The sequence below is a fragment of the Cetorhinus maximus genome, chromosome 2 (genome assembly GCF_964194155.1).
Source record: "Cetorhinus maximus chromosome 2, sCetMax3.hap1.1, whole genome shotgun sequence".
NCBI classification, from domain to species: domain Eukaryota; kingdom Metazoa; phylum Chordata; class Chondrichthyes; order Lamniformes; family Cetorhinidae; genus Cetorhinus; species Cetorhinus maximus.
This window is the reverse complement of record NC_135880.1, coordinates 31,520,857-31,545,682: the sequence shown is the minus strand read 5'-3', so window position 1 is coordinate 31,545,682 and position 24,826 is coordinate 31,520,857. Positions and strand designations below refer to the sequence as shown.

General features: G+C 41.6%; 1 protein-coding gene across 1 annotated transcript in view; it reads left to right on the top strand.

The window, feature by feature from the left end:
- LOC144692995 (ufm1-specific protease 2-like) overlaps nucleotides 1-24,826 on the top strand; it is an 87,105-nt gene that overhangs the window by 48,207 nt on the left and 14,072 nt on the right. The window contains exons 6-10 of the mRNA XM_078562232.1: nucleotides 2,869-3,061; nucleotides 6,097-6,240; nucleotides 6,409-6,573; nucleotides 18,131-18,252; nucleotides 24,218-24,294. Coding sequence (XP_078418358.1) covers nucleotides 2,869-3,061; nucleotides 6,097-6,240; nucleotides 6,409-6,573; nucleotides 18,131-18,252; nucleotides 24,218-24,294 — 701 coding nt within the window. The remainder of the gene's footprint in view (nucleotides 1-2,868; nucleotides 3,062-6,096; nucleotides 6,241-6,408; nucleotides 6,574-18,130; nucleotides 18,253-24,217; nucleotides 24,295-24,826) is intronic.

Below are 24,826 nucleotides of genomic sequence, written 5' to 3'. Positions count from 1 at the left end.
ACTGATTAAAAATCTGTCTATCTCAGCCTTGAATATACTTAAAGACCCAGCCTCTACAGCCTTCTGTGGTAAAGAATTCCACAGATTGACAACCCCCTGAGAGAAGAAATTTCTCCTTATCTCTGTCTTAATTGGGTGACCCCTCACTCTGACATTATGCTTTCTGGTCCTAGACTCACCCACAAGGGGAAATAACCCCTACCCTATCAAGCCCTCTAAGAATATTATATGTTTTAATAAGGTCGCCTCTCATTCTTCTAAACTCCAATGAGTACAGACCTGACCTACTCAACCCTCTCCTCAAGAAAATCCCTCCATACCCGAGATAAACCTACTGAACCTTCTCTGGACTGCCTCCAATGCCAGTATATCTGTCCTTGGATAAGGGGGCCAAAACTGTTCATAGTATTCTAGGTGTGGTCTAACTAGTATAATTTTAGCAAGACTTCCCTATTTTTATACTCCATTCCCTTTGAAATAAAAGTCAACATTCCATTTGCCTTACCTATTACCTGCTGAACTTGTATGCTAGCTTTTTTCGATTCATGCACGAGGACCCCCAAATCCCTCTGTACTGTAGCTTTCTTCAGCCATTCTCCATTTAAGCAATATTGACCTCCTCTATTCTCCCTGCCAAAGTGCATAACCTCACCTTTTCCCATATTATATTCCATCTGCCAAGTTTTTGCCCACTCACTCGCCCTGTCTATATCTCTCTATAGACTCTGTGTCATCCTCACCACTTGCCTTCCCACCTATTTTTGTGTCATCTGCAAACTTGGCAATAGCACATTAATTTCCCTCATCCAAGTCATTAATATATTGTAAATAATTGTGGCCCCAGCACTGATCCTTGCGGCACTCCACTCCACATCCTGAAGATGCCCCCTGTATCCCAACTCTCTGTCTTCTATTAGTTAGCCAATCCTCTATCCATGCTAATATACTACCCCCAACACCATGGGCTCTTATTAAGTGCCTTATGCGTGGTGCCTTATTGAACACCTTTTGGAAATCCAAATATATTACATCTACTGGTTCCCCTTTATCTATCCTGCTTGTTATCTTCTCAAAGAATTCTAATAAATTTGTTAGGCATGATTTCCCCTTCATGAAACCATGCTGACTCTGCTTGATTATATTATGCATTTCTAAATGCTCTGCTATTACATCCCTATTAATAGACACTAACATTTTCCCAATGACAGATGTTAAGTGCAATGCCAGGTACTTGGGCCATACCCAACATCTGGTGGATTGTATCTAACAGCACCTCCCTTCGGCTGTTTGCAAGAGGCATAATACTTACCATACTCAACCAGCCGTGCTTTCAAACCTCAGAATGTAACGTCTAATGTTAGATGTGATTCGCGATTTGACAACGCTTGCTGAATAATTCCAAGTGTCTAAGAATTACACTAACAACCAATTTAAGATTATTAGCCAGGCTTGCAATGTGGCTCGCTTATATTCATATGCCCCACTATCAACATCCTGGGGGTTATCATTGACCAGAAACTGAACTGGACTAGCCATATAAATACTGTGGCTACAATAGCAGGTCAGAGGAATCCTGCGACGACTAACACATCTCCTGACTCGTTATCTGCAAGGCACAAGTCAGGAGTGTGGTGGAATACTCCCCACTTACCTGGATAAGTGCAGCTCCAACAACACTCAAGAAGCTTGACACTGTCCAGCACAAAGCAGCCTGCCTGATTGGCACCACATCCACAAACATTCACTCCCTCCATCACCGATGCACAGTAGCAGTAGTGTGTACCATCTACAAGATGCATTGCAGGAATTTACCAATGCTCCTTAGACAGCACCTTCCAAACCCACGACCTCTACCATCTAGAAGGACAAGGGCAGCAGATGCATGGGAACACCACCACTTGGAAGTTCCCCTCCCAAGTCACTGGGAGGGGACTTGGAAATATATCACCGTTCCTTTACTGTCGCTGAGTCAAAATCCTGGAATCCCCTTCCTAACAGCACTGTGGGTGTACCTACGCTCCATGGACTGCAGTAGTTCAAGAAGGCAGCTCGCCATCACGTTCTCAAGGGCAACTAGGGATGGACAATGAATGCTGATCTAGCTAGCGAAGCCCAGATCCCATGAATGATTTTTAAAAATATGTAGAGACTTATCCTCTGCAGGCAAATAAAACATGTCCAGGCACAGTACATTTTTTGAATTAAACAAAAACGGGGTGCATTTACCATGACAACGCTTCAACCATCAGAGTCGACTTGCCAACTAATCAGCATCCTTTTCTCGTACAGTATAAATTGTTTCCCCCCTTTGAAATTTAGCATTCTTGTGTCAGCCCTGATGAGTGTAAGATGAAAAGATTCAACAGCATGTCTTGTTTTTCATAAATTATTGAAGTTTCTCCAAAAGGAATGGAGAAATGTTGACCTTTGATCTGAGCTCAGTTCCGATGCAGATTTTGAACATGAAATTTAAACCTTTTTTGAATTACAGATGCTACATGTTTCCATCATGTTATATTTTTATCACAGTAGAATCCCTGATGAGTTAGAGAGAATATTTGCTTGTGCAAAGCTACAACTGTCATGATTTAGATTGCCCAACCTATTTAGCTGTGGACCTGAATTATGAAATTTGGGAAGGACAAATTTGATAGAAAGATGAGGGAAAACATATCAGGGTTTCTAAGTTTACTGACCGTAAAGGTTTTTAAAGTCTTCTGCCAGTATTTAAGGAGAAAGTGGCAGCTATCAGGGTAGCTAAAGTACAGCTGTGCACAGTTTTGTGTTTGAGATGCTTTTCTTGTCAAATGATGCTTTGTGAGTAGTTTGTGTGTCTTTGCTCTTAATTATAAATTATGTTTTTGACAGACTACAGAATAAGATTGTGAAAGCAGTTTCTGAACAGCTATTAGAGATGGACCAATGCATTCAGAGATATACAACAGGAAAGTCTGTCCCAGTACCACAAGCATTCCACTTTGAATTGCCAGAGACAACTACTCTTACTACAGTAATATACCCTGCTGGATTCCCTGACAAAGATCTGGAACCGCAACGAAAAGTAGGGCTGGAATACAGATCACTTTTTACATTTATGTAGTCTGTTCATGAGCTACTGAATGTTTAGAGTAGCAATTTATTCTGGATTTATCCTCAATTCATTGTGCAATCTATCTTTTCATCCCTTCCAGTTTAGATTTCAATTGGTTATTCATGTGAAACATGATTTGGCATGATAGTTTTCCAAGTTAAATCCCATGGTATCCACATTAATTGAGTGCAACGTGTATATGGTTTCCAGTTTTGAATAAAATTCCTGGAAGCAGTGAAAACACTGATTTCTGAGTCACTTCCCAAGTTTCTAAATCACTTTCCAAGCAATTTCCGTCTAACTTTTCCTTTCTTGCACTCCACAGATAATTTACTCAAATAATGAAATCTCAAAGCACTTTTGAAGCAGAACCACCACACTGCTTCTGCTTGCTTGAAACATCATTGCCCCAACATACATCTTCAGTTTTTTTTTGCCCAGCCATCATTTGTGAGTAATTATTCTGCTGAAAGGAAGGAGAGGATATTGGCTGCAGGACGACCTACCTGGTAGTTGAGGGAATAGCTATACCTGAGTCAAGCATATCCACAGCACTTAAAAATTACCTGTTTCACTCTCCACAGATGCATCCTAAGCTGCTGAGTATTTCCAGCATTTTCTCTTTTTATTTCAGTTTTCCAGCATATGCAGTATTTTGAGTTTTTTTAGGTTCACAGTACTGTTAACCACTTTTGCTTATTGAACGATAGCACGGTATGAAGAATTAGAGTACGAGAACTGATTGCATAAACTTGGTTAATATTCCCTTCAGTATAGAAGATAGGTGATTTGATTGAAGTGTTGAAAATGTTTAACTGATTTGATAGGGTGAGTAGAGAGAAACTGTCTTGAGGTAGCGGAATTAAGAATAAGGAGACATAATCTTAAAGTTAGAGTCCGTTTATTCAGGATCTGAATCAGGAAGTACTTTTTCACACACACATCAGTTGAAATCTGGAAATCTCTTCAACACCCACTACCAGCCTCCTCTTCCCCTCACTACCCCCACAAAGCTGTGGCTGTTGAGACACTTAGAGCTGTCAAGACTGAGATGGTTAGACTTTTGTTAGATAAAGGTACCAAGAGAAATGAGCAAAGGGTAAAGAGTTGAGGTTTAGAACAACAGTCTTCTAATTCAATGGCAGAGTAGGCTTGGGGGCTAAGTTGCCTTCTTCTGTCCCTAAAAGGCCAGAAATGTAATATCTTGGCACCAGATATAGCTGTATGTAAGGCAATATCATAATGGAAAGTGATCCTGGTTATACTGAGGGCAGGTAGTCTGCTGACAAGCTGCATGGATTAAACTCCAGTAGTGACCATGCAAGTACATGATAGGTTTCTAAGTCTTGGCATTCGACAACCCTGTTGCCGTAATTTGATAAATGGGATGTCCTTTTAGGAAATTGCAATGGGTAAATAGAAACTCCACCTGTATGGAAACATCTGATCAAAAAAATGTGAGGTCGTCCACTTTGGACTTAAAAGGAATATATCATTGAACCAGGGTTGAACCCCCGGCTTAATGGTGATGATAGAGTCGAGGATATGCTTTGCCGTGAGGTTACAGATTGTGATTGAATACAATTCTGCTGCTGCTCTTGGCCCACACCGCCTCATAGATGCCCAGTTTTGAGTTGCTGGATCTGTTCAAAATTTGTCGCATTTGGCATGGTGGAGTGCCACACAACACGAAGGAGGGTATCCTCAATGTGATTGCAGGACTTCGTCTCCACAAGGACTGTGTAGTGGTCACTCTAGCCAATACTGTAATGGATAGATGCATATGCGACAGGTAGATTGGTGAAGCTGAGTTAAAGTAAGTTTTTCCCCTCTTGTTGGTTCCCTCACCACCTGCTGAACCTCCAGTCTATCAGCTGTGTCCTTTAGGACTCATCAGCTCGGTCAGTAGTGGTGCTGCCAAGCTACTGTTGTGACAGACATTGAAGTCCCCCACTGAGAGTGCATTATGTGTCCTTGTCACCCTCAGTGCTTCTTCCAATTGGTGTTCAATATGGAGGAGTAATTAAGAGTGGAATTCAATTGAATTTAGAATATTATGGGTGATTGCTTGAAGTTAACAAGGTGTTTAGGGGAACAGATAGAGTAGTTAGAGAGAAACTACTGTATTGGTTGGGGAGTTTAGGACTGAGGGACAAAAACTAAAAGTTAGAACCAGGCCTTTCAAGACTGAAGTCAGGAAATATTTCTACACACAGAGTGGTAGAAGTTTGGAACTCCCCTCCACAAGTAGCTGTTGATTCTAGGTGAATAGTTAATTTTAAAACTGGGATTGATAATATTTTGTTAACCAAATTTATGGACTGATAGGTGGCAAGGGCAGGTATATGGAGTTAGATCACTGATCAACCATTGTCTCATTGAATGGTGGAACCAATTTGAAGGGTTAAATGGCCTACGTTTGTTTCTTTGTTCCTGTGATGTAACATCAAAACCTTGAACTGTGTATTTGAATATTATAGTAGAAGTCATCTTTCCTCTCCATACTTAAATTAAGAACAATTTAAATTCAAGCACGTTGTAAAAGAGCTTGGAATTACCTCCTGGGCTTTTTTGTTTCTCTGATTGTTGTCCCTTGCAGATATTTTGGAAATAAAAGGACATTCTAACGAAGGAAGAGGACAGAGTAGAACTGCAATCTAGTTTTTTTTTTACAGGATCCGGTTATGTTATTCTGCTTCTGGAAAGTGAAGTAATTTTTCAATATTCTCAGGACCTATAGTGCAGCAGCTCTAGTAGCTACAAGATATGTAGTTATGTTAGAGTAAGAGGCACAGTTGATTTTGACTTTGTGTACATTTTCTGCATTTACACAGTCAACCTTAATGCATTAATAAAGATATTGCCGAAATTAGAACTTTACGGACTTTTTTGGTTGTGCTTTCAGACTAGAATATTCATGTCTGTTGTAAAATCATATTTAAAGGATGACCCAAAGATCTTATGAAGTTGTTAGATTAAAATGTTCACTTTTTTTGAATGTACAGGAGTTACATGACAAACTTGGTCTAGGAAATAAACCCCTCTTGCGCCGACCCATGGCTTATAATTTTCCAAATGATGATTTAATAAATAAGCTTCTGAGAACTATACACAAGTATATTCCACTTCCCAATCCTGAAGAATTCAAGGTATGTACCAGAATTTACAATATTTTGAACTGTTTTTGGAAGTAGCCGCAGTGGCAGCATTTGTAGTTACAAATATTTTAATGATGCATAACTATGTCACATCATAGCTCAATTATCTGCATTTTAAACATTTGAGTTTACATATATTCTATATTTACTTTGGAATAGGTTTATGTAGTGCATGGATCGTATACTTATCATCACTACTTGCAGGATAATATCAATGACAGTGGATGGGGTTGTGCATACCGTTCTTTGCAAACCATCATATCCTGGTTCAACTTTCAGGGATACATCAATGTCCCTATACCATCACATGAGAAGATCCAACAGGTTTGAATATCCTTTTAAATTATTATCAATATTTTTCTCTCTCTCCTATGTTTTTGGGACTTATTCAACAGGAATCATAGAAAAGCACTATTTTATGCCACACATTTTTATTGAAAATAAATGTTTTGTTCAGGAGCCATACAAGACAATGCATTAATAAATTTGCTTTCAAAGAAGAATTTGTTTGCTATATGACTGAATAATTGAAGCCCTAACTATAAAATTATATCAATGAAATTAATTGTTTTACTGAAATGTTTCATAAAATTTGATGAGAGGTTTCAGCAGATAAAGGCAATGCATGGTGTAATGACAGAGAACGACAGAGCCATTGTAGGTTGGTGGGGTCAGGAATAATCCCCGATCGCATTAAGTGTCTCTCACATGGATACCAAAAGCATAGGACTAAGAAAGAGGTTTTTCTGAGGGAGGATGAGCAGCTAGGGGCTAAATTGAAAAGCAGAACTACTGAGGTAATAATCTCTAGATCACTACCTGAGCCATGAGCAAATTGGCATAGGGTAAGTAAGAACAGGAAGTTGAATGGGTAGCTCAAAGACTAGTGTGGGAGAAATGGGTTTCGATTCGTGGGGCACTGGTACCAGTCATGGAGAAAGAGAGAGCTGTACCATTCGGATGGCCTTCACCTGAACTATGCTGGGAGCAGTGTCCTAGAGAGTTGTATAACTAGGGCTGTAGAGAGGACTTTAAACTAAATAGTGGGGATTCATCTGAGGGGAGATTTGGATAGTTCAAGAGAAAGGACAAGGCAATATTGCAGGGTAGTGATATGGGCAATGGTAATGTGTAATGAGACAGGATTAATTAAATACCTCATAGGAAAGGATTTTCTAGGCAAGCGTGATCATAACAATGGAATTTTATATTAAATTTAAGACTGAAAAATGTGGGTCAATAGCTAGTATCTTAAACTTTAAGAAAGGCAATTACAAGGGTATGCAGACAGAGTTAGCTAAAGTGGACTGGGTAAATAGGTTAAAAAGGAAGACAATAGAGAAGTTGGGATAGACATTTAAAGCGATATTACATAACTCTCAAACAAAGACATATTCTATTGAGGAAGAAACTCTCTATTAGAAGGACGCACAATCCATGGCTCGTTAAGGAAGTTAAGGGTAATATTAAAATGTAGAATGCATCCCAAGAATAGTAGAAAATCAAGAGACAAAAGGGCGGGAGGAACTTAAAATCACTATTGCTAGAGAAAAAGTAATGGGAAGCTAATGGAACTTCAGGCTGACAAGCCCCCTGGACCCTAGGCTCTTAAAAGAAGTAGCCGCAGAGACAGCAGATGCATTGTTTGTAATCTTCGAAAATTCTCTATATGCTGGAAAGGTCCCAGCAGATTGGAAAACTGCAAATATAATGCCCCTGCTCAAGAAGGAGGGAGACAGAAAGCAGCAAACTGTAGGCCAGTTAGCCTAACGTCTATCATTGGGAAAATCTAGAATCCATTATTAGAGGTAGTAGCAGGACATTGCAGGCAGAGTTAACATGATTTTGTGAAAGGGAAATCCTGTTTGACAAATTTAGTAGAGTTTTTAGGGATGTAACAAGCAGGGTAGTTAAAAGGAAACAGGAACATAGGAAATAAGAGCAGAGGTAGGTGTCGAGACCTGTAAGAATTTTGATTGTTTCAATGAGATCACCTCTCATTCTTCTAAACTCTAGAGAATACAGGCACAGTCACTTCAATCTCTCCTCATAGCACAATCCCGCCATCCCACAAATAAGTCTGGTGAACCTTTGTTGCACTTCCTTATGACAAATATATCCTTCCTTGGGTAAGGAGACCAAAACTGTACTCAAAACTCCAGCTACAGCCTCACCAAGGCTGTATACAATTGCAGCAAGACTTCTTAACTCTCGTACTCAAATATTCTTGCAATAAAGACCAACATACCATTTGCCTTCCCAATTGCTTGTTGCACCTGCAGGTTAGCTTTCAGCGACTTGTGAGCAAGAACACCCAGGTCCCTTTGGACATCAACACATTCCTAATCTCTAAAATAAAAGCTTAATACTGTGGCTGCTGGAGATCTGAAATAAAAATGAAAAATGCTGGAAAAACACAGAAGGTTTGGTCTGGCAGCATCTGTGGAGAGCCAAATAGAGTTAACTTTTCAAGTCTAATATGACTCTTCTTCAGAACTAAAGTGAAGTAGAAATATAATGGGTTTTATGCTGTTGCAAAAGGGGGAAGGGGGCAAAAGGAAAGGTCAGGGATAGGTTTGAGGGTGGAGAGATTAAATGACAAAAATGTCATGAAACAAAAGACAAAGGGAGATTTAACAGTAGTAGTAAAAGAACAAAGCATTGGTCCATTGTAGGTATTAATATCAGAGTAAAGGGCAGCGCTGTATGAAAGCAAAACATGAGATCAAGATACAAACCGGCACTTGGGGGTTGTAGGGGGGGAATAAAAAATGGAGGACAGAGTTCATAGTCCAAAGTTGTTGAACTCAATGGTAAGTCCAGAAGGTTGTAAAGTGCCTAATCAGAAGATGAAGTGCTGTTCCTCAAGCCTGTATTTGGCTTCGCTGGAACATCGCAGCAGGCTGAGGACAGAAATGTGAGCATGAGAATAAGGTAAGGTGGTGAATTGAAATGGCAAGTGACCGGAAGGTCGGGGTCATGCTTGTGGACTGAATGGAGGTGTTCTGCGAAATGGTCACTCAGTCTACGTTTGCTCTCCCCAATGTAGAGGAGCGATTTGTGAGCAGCAAATATAAAAAAAAATCAAATTTCTACCTCTCTTCAGTTCCAAAGAAGTCATATTGGAATCGAAACATTTATTCCGTTTCCCCCTTTGCAGATAATGCCAGACCTGGTGAGTTTTTCCAGCGTTTTCTGTTTTTACTTCCCAATCTCTCACCATTTAAAAATACTGTGAATTTCTGTTTTTCTTATCAAAACAGATAGCTTCACATATTTCAGCATTATATTCCATCTGCCATGTTCTTGCCTACTCACTTAGCCTACTCACTAAATCCCTGTGAACCCTCTTTGCATCCTCCTCACAAGTCACATTCCCACCAATTTTGCGTCATCAGTAAACTTGGAAATATTACACTTGGCCCACATATCCAAATCATTGATCTAGATTGTGAATACCTGGAGCCCAAGCACTGATCCTTGTGGTGCCCCACTAGTCAAAGCCTGCCAACCTGAGAATCTCAGAATCACGGAATCACACAGTGCAGAAGAGGCCCTTCGGCCCATCGAGTCTGCACTGACATGTGAGAAACACCTGACCTACTTACCTAATCCCATTTACCAGCACTTGGCCCATAGCCTTGAATGTTATGATGTGCCAAGTGCTCATCCAGGTACTTTTTAAAGGATGTGAGGCAACCCGCCTCCACCGCCCTCCCAGGCAGTGCATTCCAGACCGTCACCACCAACTTCCTGGTGAATCTCCTCTGCACCCACTCCAGTGCAATCACGTCCTTCATATAATGTGGCGACCAGAACTGCACACAGTACTCCAGCTGTGGCCTCACCAAGGTTCTATACAACTCCAACATGACCTCCCTACTTTTGTAATCTATGCCTCGATTGATAAAGGCAAGTGTCCCAAATGCCTTTTTCACCACCCCACTAACATGCCCCTCCACCTTCAGAGATCTATGGACAACACGCCAAGGTCCCTTTGTTCCTCAGAACTTCCTAGTGTCATGCCGTTCATTGAATACTTCCTTGTCAAATTACTCCTTCCAAAATGTATCACCTCATACTTTTCAGGGTTAAATTCCGTCTGCCACTTATCTGCCCATTTGACCATCCCATCTATATCTTCCTGTAGCCCAAGACACTCAACCTCACTGTTAACCACCCGGCCAATCTTTGTGTCATCCGCAAACTTACTAATCCTACCCCCCACATAGTCATCTATGTCGCTTATATAAATGAGGAATAATAGGGGACCCAGCACAGATCCCTGTGGTACGCAACTGGACACTGGCTTCCAGTCACTAAAGTAGCCTTCTGTCATCACCCTCTGTCTCCTAAGCCAATTTTGAATCCACCTTATCAAATTACCCTGTATCCCATGTGCATTTGCCTTCTTTATAAGTCTCCCATGTGGGACCTTGTCAAAGGCTTTGCTGAAATCCATATAAACTACATCAACTGCACTACCCTGATCTACACACCTGGTCACCTCCTCAAAAAATTCAATCAAATTTGTTAGGCATGACCTCCCTCTGACAAAGCCATGCTGACTGTCCCTGATCAAACCTTGCCTCTCCAAGTGGAGGTAGATTCTGTCCTTCAGAATTTTCTCCAATTCACCTGTTTATTTCTACTGTCTGCTTCTGTCCGTTAACCAATTCTCAATCCATATTACGGTAGTAGTAAAAGTACAAAGCATTGGTCCAGAGTCAGGATTAGTAGGAGTGACTGCCCTTGACATCAAGGCATCATTTGACTTGAGTATAGCATCAAGGAGCCCTATCAAAACTGGAGTCAATGGGAGTTGGGGGGGAAAAACTCTCCTCTGGTTGGAGTCATACCAAGCGCAAAGGAAGATGGTTGTGGTTCTTGGAAGTCAATCATCTCAGTCCCACCTCCGTCTCATTGCTGCAGGAGTTCCTCAGGGTAGTGTCCTTGACCCAGGTATCTTCAGCTGCTTCATCAATGACCTTCCTTCCATCATAAGGTCAGAAGTGTGATGCTCGCTGATGCACAGTGTTCACCATTTGCAACTCCTTAGATGTTGAAGCAGTCCATGTCCAAATGCAGCAAGTCCTGGACAATATCCAGGCTTGGGTTACAAGTAACATTCATGCCACACGAATGCCAAGCAATAATCATCTCCAACAAGAGAGAATCTAACCATTGCCCCTTGACATTCAAAGCTATTACCTTTGCTGAATCCCCCGACTATCAACACCCTAGGGGTACCATTGACCAGAAACTGAACTGGACTAGCCATATGAATGCTGTGGCTACAACAGCAGGTCAGAGGCTAGGAATCCTGTGGCGAGTAACTCACCTCCTGACTCTCCAAGGCACAAATCATGAGTATGTTGGAATACTCTCCACTTGCCTGGATGAGTGCAGTTAAGAAGCTTGACACCATTCAGGACAAAGCAGCCTGCTTGATTGGCACCCCATCCACAAACATTCACTCCCTCCACCACTGACACCAACACACAGCTTCAGCAGTACCACCTACACGATGCATTGCAGGAATTCACCAATGCTCCTTAGACAGCACCTTCCAAACCCACGACCACTACGATCTAGAAGGACTAGGGCAGCAGACACAAGGGAACACCACCACCTGGAAGTTCCCCTCCAAGCCACTCACCATCCTGATTTAGAAATATATCACCGTTCCTCCACTGTCACTGGATCAAATTCGTGGAACTCCCTCCCTAACAGCACTGTGGTGTACCTACACCACATGGACTGCAGTGGTTCAAGGAGGCAACTCACCACCACCTTCTCAAGGACAGTTAGGGATGGGCTATAAATACTGGCCCAGCGAAACCCACATCCCATGAATGAATTAAAAAAAAATCCCATGTGCTCAAATTTTGTTTTTTAGCCTCTTGTGTGAGACCTCATCGAAAATCTTCAGAAAATCCAAATACACCACATCCACTGGTTTCTCCTTATCAATTCTGCTAGTTATATCCTCAAAAATTGCAACAGTTTTGTCAAACGTGATTTCCCTTTCATAAGTCCATCTTGACTCTGCCCACTCGTAGCATTATTTTTTCTCAGTGTCCAGTTATCACATTGTTTATAATAGATTCTAGCATTTTCCCCAGTTCTGATGTCAGGCTAACAGGTCTGTAGTTCCCCATTTTCACCTCCCTCTCTTCTTAAATCATGGGGTTACATTTGCTACCTTCCAATCTGCAGGAACCGTTCGAGAATCTATAGAATTTTGGAAGATGCAAGTAAAATGGAAAACCAATAAAGATTGATTGGCAGATTTTTTACCATTTAAAAATCTTCAAATAGCAGTGGCACGAGCCTAACATGCACTGTCTTTTTTGGAATTATTTATTCATTACTCTTGGGAAATCAGTTAACCAACACATTTTCTGTAATGTGGCATATTCAAATTCATCTGATGTCATCACATCTTTGTACTGGCTCAGACTTGCATAGTGGTAGATGCATCTCTTCATGGAGGAAATGAAGACTAGGTTTTCTGGTTTGTATCCTATCAGCAAAGTAAGTGCAGCATTGATATCCAAAAACAGCTCTCATGATTGGTCAGTTGCCAAGGACAAGAGGGTATGACTGCGAGTGAGGCAGGTAAGGGGACCCAGAGAGCAGGAGTGTGAGCCTCTCCAATTGTCCAACAGTTTTGAGGTTCTCTCAGCTTGTTTGGATGAGAGTGGGGGATGCAGGGTGGATGAGCAAACTGACCATAGCACCGTGATACAAGAAGCCATCCAAATGTTGGATGCAAAAAGGAATGTAGCGGTAGAAGAAGACATTATAGTAAAGCGGTTTGATACTGTTCTCTGTAGCAATGAGCGAGAGTCCAGGCGGCTTTGTTGCCTACCCAGTGACAGGTTTGGGACATCTGCTCAGGGCTGGAGAGGAACTTGTAGTGGGAGGGGGAGGATCCAGTGGTGTGGTCCATGCAGGTGCCAACGACATAGGCAGGATGAGGAAGGAGGCTCTGCATAGTCAGTACGATGACCAGGCACCAAATTAAGAAGCCAAACCTCAAAGATAATTTCTGGATTATCACCTGAGCCATGTGCAAATTGGTTTAGGACAAATCAGATTAGAGAAATGAATGCATCGCTCAAAGATTGGTGTGGGAGAAGTGGGTTCCAGTTTGTGGGGTACTGGTACCAGTATTGGGGAAAGTGGGATATATACTGTTGGGATGGTCTACACCTGAACCCTGCTGGGGCTGGTGGCCTCGTGAGCCGCCAAACTGGGGAAATAGAGAAGGTTGTAAATAGTGGGGGTCAAGAGATCAAATTTGGGAAGATGTGGTAAACCAAGGAGTAGAGACAAGGCAAGAGAGACAGGTATTAATATAGGAAATGATAAACAGACTGACAGGAAGGGACAGAGTGCAATTCTAAGAGTAAATCAGCAGATAAGGTTAGATGTTACAAAAATAATAAAAGGACAAAACTAAAGGCTCTGTATCTAAATGCACATAGCATTTGAAACAAAACAGATGAACTAATAGTGCTAATAGAAATAAATAAGTATGATCTGATAGCCATTACAGAGACATGGCTACAGGAAAAACATAGATTGGGACCTGAATATTGAAGGGTATGTGACATTTAGGAAGGACAGGAAGTTAGGAAAAGCTGGAGGGGTGGTTCTGTTAATTAATGATGATGTTTGCACATTAGGGAGAGATGACCTAAGTTCAGGAAATCAGGAGGTAGAAGCGATTTAGGTTGAGATGAGGAATGATAAGGCAAGAAGTCATTTTGTGGGAGTGGTGTACAGGCCTCCTAATTGTAACTACTCAGCAGGACAGAGTATAAAAGAAGAGATAATGGGAGCTTGCCAGAAAGGTACAGCAATAATCATGGGGGATTTTAATCTACATATAGACTGTAAAAATCAGATGGGCAGAAGTAGCATAGATGAGTTCATAGAATGTTTTCGGGATAGTTTCTTAGATCAGCACGTTCTGGAGCCAACCAGAAAGCAGGCTATACTAGACCTGGCATTGAGCAACAAGTTAGGATTAATTGATAACCTCCTAGTGAAGGTACCCCTAGGTAGCAGTGATCATAATATGATTGAATTTTCATTCATTTTGAGGGAGAAACTATTGTATCTAAGACTAGTATTTTAAACTTAAATAAGGGCAATTATGAGGGCATGAAAGCAGAGCTGGTTAAAGTGAACTGGCAAATGAAGTTGAAGGATATGGCAATAGAATTTCAGTAGCAGACATTTAAAGGGATGTTTCAGAGTACACAGATTATATACATTCCAATGAGAAAGAAAAATTCCAAGGGGAGAGCCCACCATCCATGGTTAACTAAAGAAGTTAAAGACAGTATCAAACTTAAAGAAAAAGCATATTATTACGCAAGGACAGGTGGCAGGTCAGAAGGTTGGAAAGAATATAAAGAACAGCAAAGAATGACAAAAAGATTGATAAGGAGGGAAAAATTAGAATATGAGAGAAAGCTAGCTAGTAATATAAAGATGGATAGTAAGAGTTTCTATGGATATTTAAATAAGAGAAGAGTTAACAAAGCGAACATTGGTCCTATAGAAAGTGTGTCTGGAGAATTGATAATGGAAAGTAGGGAGATGGCAGACGAATTAACAGGTATTTTGCTTAGGTCTTCACTATAGAGGACACAAGTAACATCCTGGAAATAGGGAAATGGAAGGGAGGGAGGAACTCTGGAAAATTACAGTCACAAGGGAAATGGCATTGAGCAAATTGTTGAGGCTGTGGGCTGACAAATCCCCAGGTCCCGATGGATTTCACCCTAAGGCCTTGAAAGAAGTGGCTAGTGAGAAAGTTGATGCACTGGTTTTAATTTTCCAAAATGCCCTAGATTCGGGGAAGGTTCCACTAGATTGGAAAATAGCAAGTATAACTCCTTTATTCAAAAACAGAGGGACACAGAAAGCAGGAAACTATATGCCTATTAGCCTAACATCTGTCATAGGGAAAATGTTAGAAGCTATTATTAAAGATGTTACAGCAGGGCACTTATGGGGCAGGATTTTTGGATCGTCAGGTGGGCGCGGTGGGCAGGCCTGGGAGCAGCCGAGAAACGGGCCACCGCCCGCAACCAGCCCCCAACCACGATTTCACGCTGGCTGGCCAATTAACAGCCAGCCAGTGTGAAATACAAACTGAGAAGCGCAATGTTGCTGGGGTGGGGGGCAGGAGGAGGGCGAGCGCTAAAGTCGGCGCAGGGGAACATGCAATAAAAACTCCCTGAAGGCAGAGAGCTGCCTCAGGAAGCTGAAGAATTTTAAACCATGAAATAAAGATTTGGAAATGCAGGAAAAAATGTCCACACATCAGACTCCCCACATGAATATAGAGATTATAAAAGTTCTGTCAAAACATTTTTAAATTAATATCGGAAACCTCAACCTGCCCGTGGATGAGGTTTCCTCAAAAATCCAAAGGCCACCTGGCCGATTCGCCCGCCCACCAACCATAATTTTGGACAGGCAGTGCAAAATCGCACTGAATTAATACATTAATGGCCTTAATAGGCCTCTTAATTGTCAACGGGCACACTGCCAACTCTCGCGCGCCCACCGACAGGAATATTGCAGAAGGGCACGATAACATCCAGACACTCGCACGATGTCATCGTGTGATATTTGCTGCCTGTTTGGGCCGGGCATGCAACTGTCCATGGGACACAAAATTCTGCATGGTTTTGTAAAAGGGAAATCATGTTTAACCAGTTTATTGGAGTTCTTTGAAGGAGTCACATGTGCTGTGGATAAAGGTGGTACTGCACTTAGATTTCCAGAATGCCAGAATTCCAGATAAAGTACCACATCGAAGGTTATTGCAAAAAATGAAAGCTCATGCTGTAGATGGTAGCATACTGGCATGGATAGAAAATTGGCTAGCTAACAGGAAGCAGAGAGCAGGCATAACTGGGTCTTTCTGGTCGGCAGGATGTGACGAGTGGAATTGGTGCTGGGGCCTCAACTTTTTACAATAAATATAAATGACTTGGATGAAGGGACTGAAAGAATGGTGGCTAAATTTGCTGACAACACAAAGATAGGTAGGAAAGTAAATTGTGAAGAGGACAGAAGGAGGCTACAAAGTGACATAGGTTAAGTGAATGGGCAAAGATCTGGCAAATGGAGTATAATGTGGGCAAATGTGAAATCGTTCATTCTGGCAGGAAGAGTGAAAAAGAGGCTTATTATCTAAATGGTGACAGATTGCAGAGCTCTGGAATTCAGAGGGATCTGGGTGTCCTGTGCATAAATCACAAAAGATTAGTATGCAGGTACAGCAGGTAATTAGGAAAGCTAATAGAATGTTATCATTTATTGTGAAGGGAATTGATTACAAAAGTAGGGAGGTTATGTTTCAGTTGTACAGGACATTGGTGAGACCACATCTGGAATATTGTGTAAAGTACTGGTATCCTTATTTAAAGAAAGATGTAAATGCGTTAGAACATAAACAAAAATACCTGGAAAAACAGGTCTGGCAGCATCTGCGGAGAGGAGCACAGTTAACGTTTCGAGTCCGAATGACCCTTCAACGGAACTAAGTAAAAATAGAAGAGAGGTGAAATATAAGCTGGTTTAAGGGGGGGTGGGACAAGCAGAGCTGGATAGAGGGCCAGTGATAGGTGGAGATAACCAAAAGATATCACAGACAAAAGGACATAGAGGTGTTGAAGGTGGTGATATTATTTAAGGAATGTGCTAATTAAGGGTAGAAAGGACAAGCAAGGTACAGATAGCCCTAGTGGGGGTGGGGTGAAGGAATCAAAAAAGGCTAAAAGGTAGAGATAAAACAATGGATGGAAATACATTTAAAAATAATGGAAATAGGTGGGAAAAGAAAAATCTATATAAATTATTGGGAAAAAAATAAAGTGCCTAGTCGGAAGATGAGATGCTGTTCCTCCAGTTTGCGTTGAGCTTCACTGGAACAATGCAGCAGGCCAAGGATGGACATGTGGGCATGAGAGCAGGGTGGAGTGTTGAAATGGCCAGCGACAGGGAGGTCTGGGTAATGCTTTTTTTTCCCGATAATTTATATAGATTTTTCTTTTCCCACCTATTTCCATTATCTCTCTCCGCAGATGCTGCCAGACCTGCTGAGTTTTTCCAGGTATTTTTGTCTTTGTTTTGGATTTCCAGCATCCGCAGTTTTTTGTTTTTATGTAAATGCGTTAGAAGCAGTTCAGAGAGGGTTTACTAGGCTAATACCAGGAATGAGCGGGTTGTTTTATGAGGAAAGGGTGGACAGGTTAGGTTTTTATCCACTGAAATTTAGAAGAGTAGGAGGCGACATAATTGAAATCTTTAAGATTCTGAGGGGTTCTGACAGGGTGGATGTGGAGAGGATGTTTCCTCTTGTGGGAAAATCTAGAACTAGGGGTCACTGTTTAAAAATAAGGGGTCACTCATTTAAGACAGAGATGAGAATTTTTTTCTGAGGGTTGAGAGTCTTTGGAACTCTCTTCCAAAAAGCGTTGGGAGCAGAGTTTTTGAACATTTTTAAGGCAGAGCTAGCCTTGATTAGCAAGGGGATGAAAGGTTATCGGGGGTAGGCAGGAATGTGGGGTTGAGGGTACATTCAGATCAGCCATAATCTTATTGAATGGCGGAGCAGGCTTGAGGAGCCGAGTGGCCTGCTCCTGCTCCTAATTCATATGTCCGTATGATTAATAGAAGATATCAAATTGGTGCTTTGATTTTAATATTATGAAGCATAATTTAGTTGATAAATCCTCCTTTCTCTTTTTTTTGAAACTATAGGCAAGGCTGCACATTTTCTGCTAAAGTTTTTATATCTCTTTCAAGAATTGCGACTTAGTAAACTGTTTGCTTTTTGCATTTTCAGATGTTGGTAAGTGCTGGAGATAAAGGCCCCAGTATTATTGGATCAACAGATTGGATTGGATCTTTTGAGATCCGGTCAGTATTAAATTTGTTGGGGATTACATCAAAGCTCATGAGCATCCGGTAAGAAAACCATAAAGTAAAATCTTCCCTAAACTTATTTTTCACAAAGTTAAGTACATGTCGTATTATCCTACTTATCAGTCTTGCTTTAAGGTAAGATATTGATACCATTTAATATTTTATGAACAGCATTGAGATCTTCGTGAATTAAATTGATTTCTCTAACCTGAACTCTTATCTGGTTGGCTTCATAATTGGTGGTCATTCTTTCAGCTCTTTTTGAATTCTCTCCAGTGATCAAATTGCATGTTAGTATTTGATCCAAGCCTTTGTAAAAAGTCAGGATATGGTAGTGTTGTGGTAATGTTACTGGACTAGGAGTCCAGAGGCACAGACTAATGACCTAGACATGAGTTCAAATCTCACCACTGCAGTTGGGGCAATAAATCTGGAATAAAAAAAAAGCTAGTATCAGTAACTTGACCATGAAATTACTGGATTGTCATAAAGGCTCATCAGGTTCACTAATGAACTTTAGGGAAGTAAACTGCATGCTTCCCCATTCTGGCTCATGTGTGACTCCAGATCCACAGAAATGTGGCTGACTCTTACTGCCCCCTAAGTAAGCCACTCCATTTTATCAAATCGCCGCTGAGAACTATAATAAGACTGAACCCAGATGGACCACTCACCATTGATCTTGGCACCGCAGATGACAAAGACACACCCAGCCCACTCAGTTCTGCAAAATTCACCTTGCTAACATATGGACACTTGTCCCAAAATTGGGAGAGCTGTCCTATGGACTAGTCAAGCAGCAGCCTTACAGATATGATCTCCAAATCGTAACTTTCAGCCAACATCCCAGACTCCCTCGTCACCAACTGATGAGTCAGGACAGAAATACCAGTGGCAGCCCAGAGTTGTACTGTTGGCAGAGATTGGCCCTGGAAGTCCCCAGCATTGCCTTTGGACCCCATGAAGTCTCAAGGTTTCGGTTCAAATTAAAGCAAGGAAACCTCCTGCTTATTATCATCTACCACCCTCCCTGAGCTGATGAATCAGTACTCCTCCATGTTGAAAGAGCACTGAGGCTGGCAAGAGCACCAGAATGTGCTCTGGGTCGGGGACTTAAATGTCTATCATCAAGAGTGGCTCAATAGTATCACTACTGACTAAGCTGGCTGAGGCCTGAAGGACATAGTTGTCAGATAAGACCTGCACAGGTGATGGGAGAACCATCACAAGGGAAAAGGCCACTTCATCATCAGTAAGCTACCTGTCGCGAATGCATCTGTCCATGACAGTATTGGTAGTGGTGACCACTGTGGAGACGGAATTCCGTTTTAGACTGAGGGCATGCTCCATTGTGTTGTGTGGCACTGCTGAATGGGACGGATTCAAAACAGATCTAGCAACTCAAAATTGATCATCTGCCAGGTGCTGTGGCTCACTGGCAAAACGGAATTGTATTCCACCACAATCTTTTAACCTCATGGCTCAACATATCCCTCACTTTGTCATCACCATCAAGCCAGCAGGCCAATGTTGGTTCAGTGAGTTTTTTTTTATTCATTCATGGGATGTAGGCGTTGCAGACTATGCCAGCATTTATTGCCCATCCCTAATTGCATTTAAGAGTCAACCACATTGCAGGTGGGTCTGCAGCCACATGTAGGCCAGATCAGGTAAGGACAACAATCCATTAGGGACATTAGTGAACCAGGTGGGTTTTTATAACAATCAGCAATGGTTTTGTGATCACCATCAGACTTTTAATTCCAGATTTTTATTGAATTCAAATTTCACCATCTGCTGGGCCCCCAGAGCATTACTCTGGAACACTTGTCCAGTGACAATACCACTATGCCACTGCCTTCCCCCCCCATGCTAGGACCAGCACCAGGTGTACCTAAAAATGAAGCGCCAACCTGGTGAAGTTGCACCTCGGGCTACAAGCATGCTATACAGCGGAAGCAGAATGTTATAGACAGATCAAAGTGATCACATGACAAGCTGATTAGGTCAAAGCGCTGCTGGCCTGCACCCTCCAGTTGTAAATGGTGGTGAACAATTAAACAACCAACGGGAGGAGATGGCTGCATGAATATTCCCATCCTCAATGATGGCAGAGCCCTTCAGTTCAGTACAAAATGTTATAAGGAATCCCTACGTGATAAATAAGTTGACAGCAAGATTGTCAAATTGTAGCAAAGTGGAAAGAGTAATTAAGCATGACTTAGTAAACTGGGCAGTAATTAACACAACTTAACAGGTTATTCTTCCCATTTCGACTATGGACAACAGAGCGTGCAAAAACCTGGATTGGATTCACCTTGTAGGCTTCTCTTGTCCCTCTCAGAATTTTCTTTAGTGCAGACTCCTCAGACTTCCCTGGTTTGTTCTTCAGACTTTTGTGATTTGCTTAGTTCTTGGACCTTGGGTAGGGGCATTATTTTCCTTTGAATCTGTCTTCTCTGCTGCAACAAACATGATTCAGCTTCCTTTCTTAAAACCTAGACAGTTAATTAGTCCCTTTACAAACCATTTGAGCCAATTGACCACTTACCAGGACACCTATTGATTTTTAATTGGTCCCTGGCATCTGACATTAACTCTCAATCTGCAACATTCTTAAGTGGGAGAGTTCTCACATTGGCAGACACTTTATCAACTCAAATTGCTGGAAAAACTCAGCAGGTCCGACAGCATCTGTGGAGAGAAAGACAGAGTTAACGCTTCAAGCCCGTATGACTCTTCTTCAGAACTAAAGAGAAGTAGAAATGTGGAGAGAGAGTTCACCACATTCCTACTTCTCTTTAGCCCTGAAGAACAGTCATATGGACTAGAAACGTTAACTCTGTCTTTCTCTCCACAGATGCCGTCAGACCTGCAAAACCTGAGTTTTTCCAGCAATTTTTGTTTTTGTTTCAGATTTCCAGTATCCGCAGTATTTTTCTTTTAGCTTATCAACTCATACTGGTTTTGACTAGTTCAGTACAGTTTCATGCAGTTACATGCAAATATGCAGGCTGAGGTTACAAAGGTTCACGTAGAGTCTTAAACAATGGCATTTGAAGTTAAACAGATGTGTTAAGGCTGCAGAATTTGATTACGTGGTTTGATTCCTCTACAAAGCATGATTCTAAAGGATGATTTTCTTATAATGCTCAAGCATTTGCAGCTATTTTCAGGCAGAAATGCCAGATCAGTAATTCCATCGTCACCACCTCCTGGGGTTCCCACTCCCATTGAAGCCAGTCTTCAACCAATTTAATTCACACCAACAGTGCTATCAGGCAGCACATACTCACCATTATGCTACACAGTTTGGGTTCTGCCAGGTGGTGCCTGAATGGTTTTCAGGCTTGAGCTGTTAGGTGGCAAGTAACATTCATGCCATGACTCTTCTGATCTTGCTCTTAAATTTTCTAGCTGCAACGTTAAGATTGTGTGCTATTGTTCTTTGTTCCTCCATAGCTTTATCTAATCTATTGAATCCTTATATCTTTTTAAACACCTCAATATGATCACCCCTCAATCTTGTAAACTCAGCAGAACACAACCCAAGTTTATGCAACCTGTCCTCAACTTAAGCCTTGAAGTCCTGGTATCACTTCGGTGAATTTGCTCTGTACTCCTTCAAAAGCCAACATATCTATCCTTCCTGAGGTGCAATGCCCAAAACTGGATGCTGTACTCCAGACGCTCTCTGCATGGGCTCTATACCAACTGAAGCATTGCTTCATTCCTTATGTATTCCATCCCCTTGTGATGAAACCAATATTCCATTAGCCTTTTTGACTATATTTTGATCAATGGCCTAAATCTTTGTGATTTGTGTACCTTGATTCCCAAATTCCTTTGTTGCTTCTCAGTTACTTGCCATTAAGAAAATATTCTGACTCGTCTTTCTTTGATCCAAAGTGGATGACCTCATGCTACTCAATGTGCCACAGTTTTACCCGCTCATTTAATCTGTTAATCATTGATGGCTGTATCAGTGCCGCTTCATGCTCCCATCTGGACCTGGAAAAATTTATCAATTTTGCTTCCAATTTCCATCCCCCTCTCACCTTCACATGGACCATCACCAACACTTTCTTTCGCTTCTTTGAATTCTCTGTCTCCATTTCTGGTGATAGACTGTCTACCAATATTCATTGAAAGCCCATCGACTCCTGCAGCTACCTCAACTACACCTCCTCACACCTTGCTTCCTATAAGGACTCCATTCCATTCTCCCAATCACTTGGTGTTTGTTGCATCTGTTCCGATGATGCTACCTTCCACAACAGCGCTTCTGATATGGCTTCCTTTTTCCTCAGCTGAAGATTCTTTCCCCCCCACCCCACTGTGGTTAACAGGGCTCTCAACCATGTTTGACCTATTTCCTGCACTTCTGCCCTCACCCCTTCCCCTCCCTCCCAGAACCATGATAGGTTCCCCTTGCCCTCACATTCCACCCCACCAGCCTCTGTATTCAAAGGATCATCCTCTACCATTTCAGCCATCTCCAGCATGATGCCACCGTAAAACACATCTTCCCCTCGGAGCATTCTAAAGGGACCATTCCCTCTGTGACACCTTGGTCCACTCCTCCTCTATCACCCCCAACACCTCATTGCCTTCCCATGATGCCTTTCCATGCAATTGCAGAAAGTGTAACACCTCCCCTTTTACCTCCTCACTGTGCAAGGCCCCAAACACTCATAGGTAAAGCAGCGATTTGCTTGTACTTCTTTCGATACTGTATTTGCTGCTCACAATGCTATCTCCTCTACATTGGGTAGAATAAATGCAGACTGCATGACCACTTTGTGGAATACCTTCACTCAGCCCACAAGCGTGACCCTGACTTTCTTATTGCTTGCTATTTCAATTCACCATCTTGCTCTCATACTCATATTTCTGTCCTTAGCCTACTACAGTGTTCCAGTGAAGCCCGGCGCAAGCTACAGGAACAGTACCCCATTTTCAGATTAAGCACTTTACAGCCTTCCGGACTCAACATTGAATTCAACAACTTCAGACCTTTTATGCTTTCAGATAGTGCTGATCTCTTTCTTTACTATTAACACATGCTGCTATTTTGCTTTCAGATGATTCTGTTCTGCTATTAACAGTACTCTGGACCAAAGCTCCCATCTTTATACTATCATTACCACTTTCTTTATCTTGTGTTCCATGACATCTTTGTCATTTAATGTCTCCTACCCTCCAACCAATCACTGACCACCTATTTTCCTCCATCTGCCCCTTCACCCTTTTTCAACAGCATAAAACCCATCACATTTCTACCTCTCTCCAGTCCTGAAGAAGAGTCATATTGGACTCGAAACGTCAGCTCTGTTTTCTTTCTCCACAGATGCTGCCAGACCTGCTGAGTTATTCCAGCATTTTTTTCTGTTTTTATTTCCGATCTCCAGCGCCTGAAATATTTAGCTTACATTTAATCTGTCTATTTCTCTATTTCCTACTCCCATCTGCACAAATTACTGTGTCTCCCACTAACAACCTCCACTCTTATTTCACTCCCGCTGCCACTAAAACCCTTGACACCAAAAAAATGAGCAGCATAGAAATGGTGTCCTCAATTGTATATTCGGCAAAATAAAATGGACCCCAAGAACACTGGGAGCAAAAAACGATAAGGTGTTTTGTGCCCTGGAGTCTTTTACTGTTCTGGGACAGGAAAATACATTGCTCCAAGATCGCCAATCTAGTTGAAATCTTCTCAAGCTGCTACCTACATAAGTTCCAACTTATAAGTATTCTGTTATCACTGACCCCGTCAACCTTTGTTTAAATTTGGTTTGATCTAAATTTGGATATAAACCAGATTTTTTAACTAACTGCATGATGATTAACTAAGTTGTATTGAAATTAGTGCATCCCAACATACCAACATATTTAGCATGAAACTGCATGCTTTTGTTTTATTCTTGTATGAAGTCATGGCAAATAGCTCTTGATTTAAAATGTATTTTTAACAAAACTAGAGGAAATGTTTTAACTTTTGCAGGGCAGGATCTGAATTTGCTTCTTCGGCTAGGGAACTTGTTGACCACTTTGAAGTGCAGGGAACTCCAGTTATGGTTGGTAAGTGTGTGATTTCCTTCTTATATTTTCCTTTACTTTTGAACTTTTAATTCTGCATAACAAAATGTGGCTGGTAAACTATAAAATGAGAGCTGACTTATGCAATTTTGCAAGTGCCAGGCAATAACCATGCCCAACAAGTGTCATGAAAGTATAATAATTTTCATAATATTCTGGTTTATTGTAAAGTAGATTTATGAGGGTATGTACAGTTGGGTCTGTCTGTGTGTGATTTAATTACATTTGGGGTCCAGTAGACTGCAGGTTTTAACTCATTAAAAGAAGCTCGGTGCTTGCCATGCTAATGAGTAAACATGGATGCTGGCTTAGCATCTAAGGCGTGAAGGGAATTTGCATTTTTAGATATATGACGGGAGATTTGGATTTCAACGAGATTTTAGTCTGTTTACAACTAGCCTAGCCTAGGTGTCCTAGGCCCAACCATCTTCAGTGCTTCATCAGTGACCTTCCTTCCATCATAAGATCAGAAGTGGGGATGTTCGCTGATGATTGCACAATGTTCACCATTCGC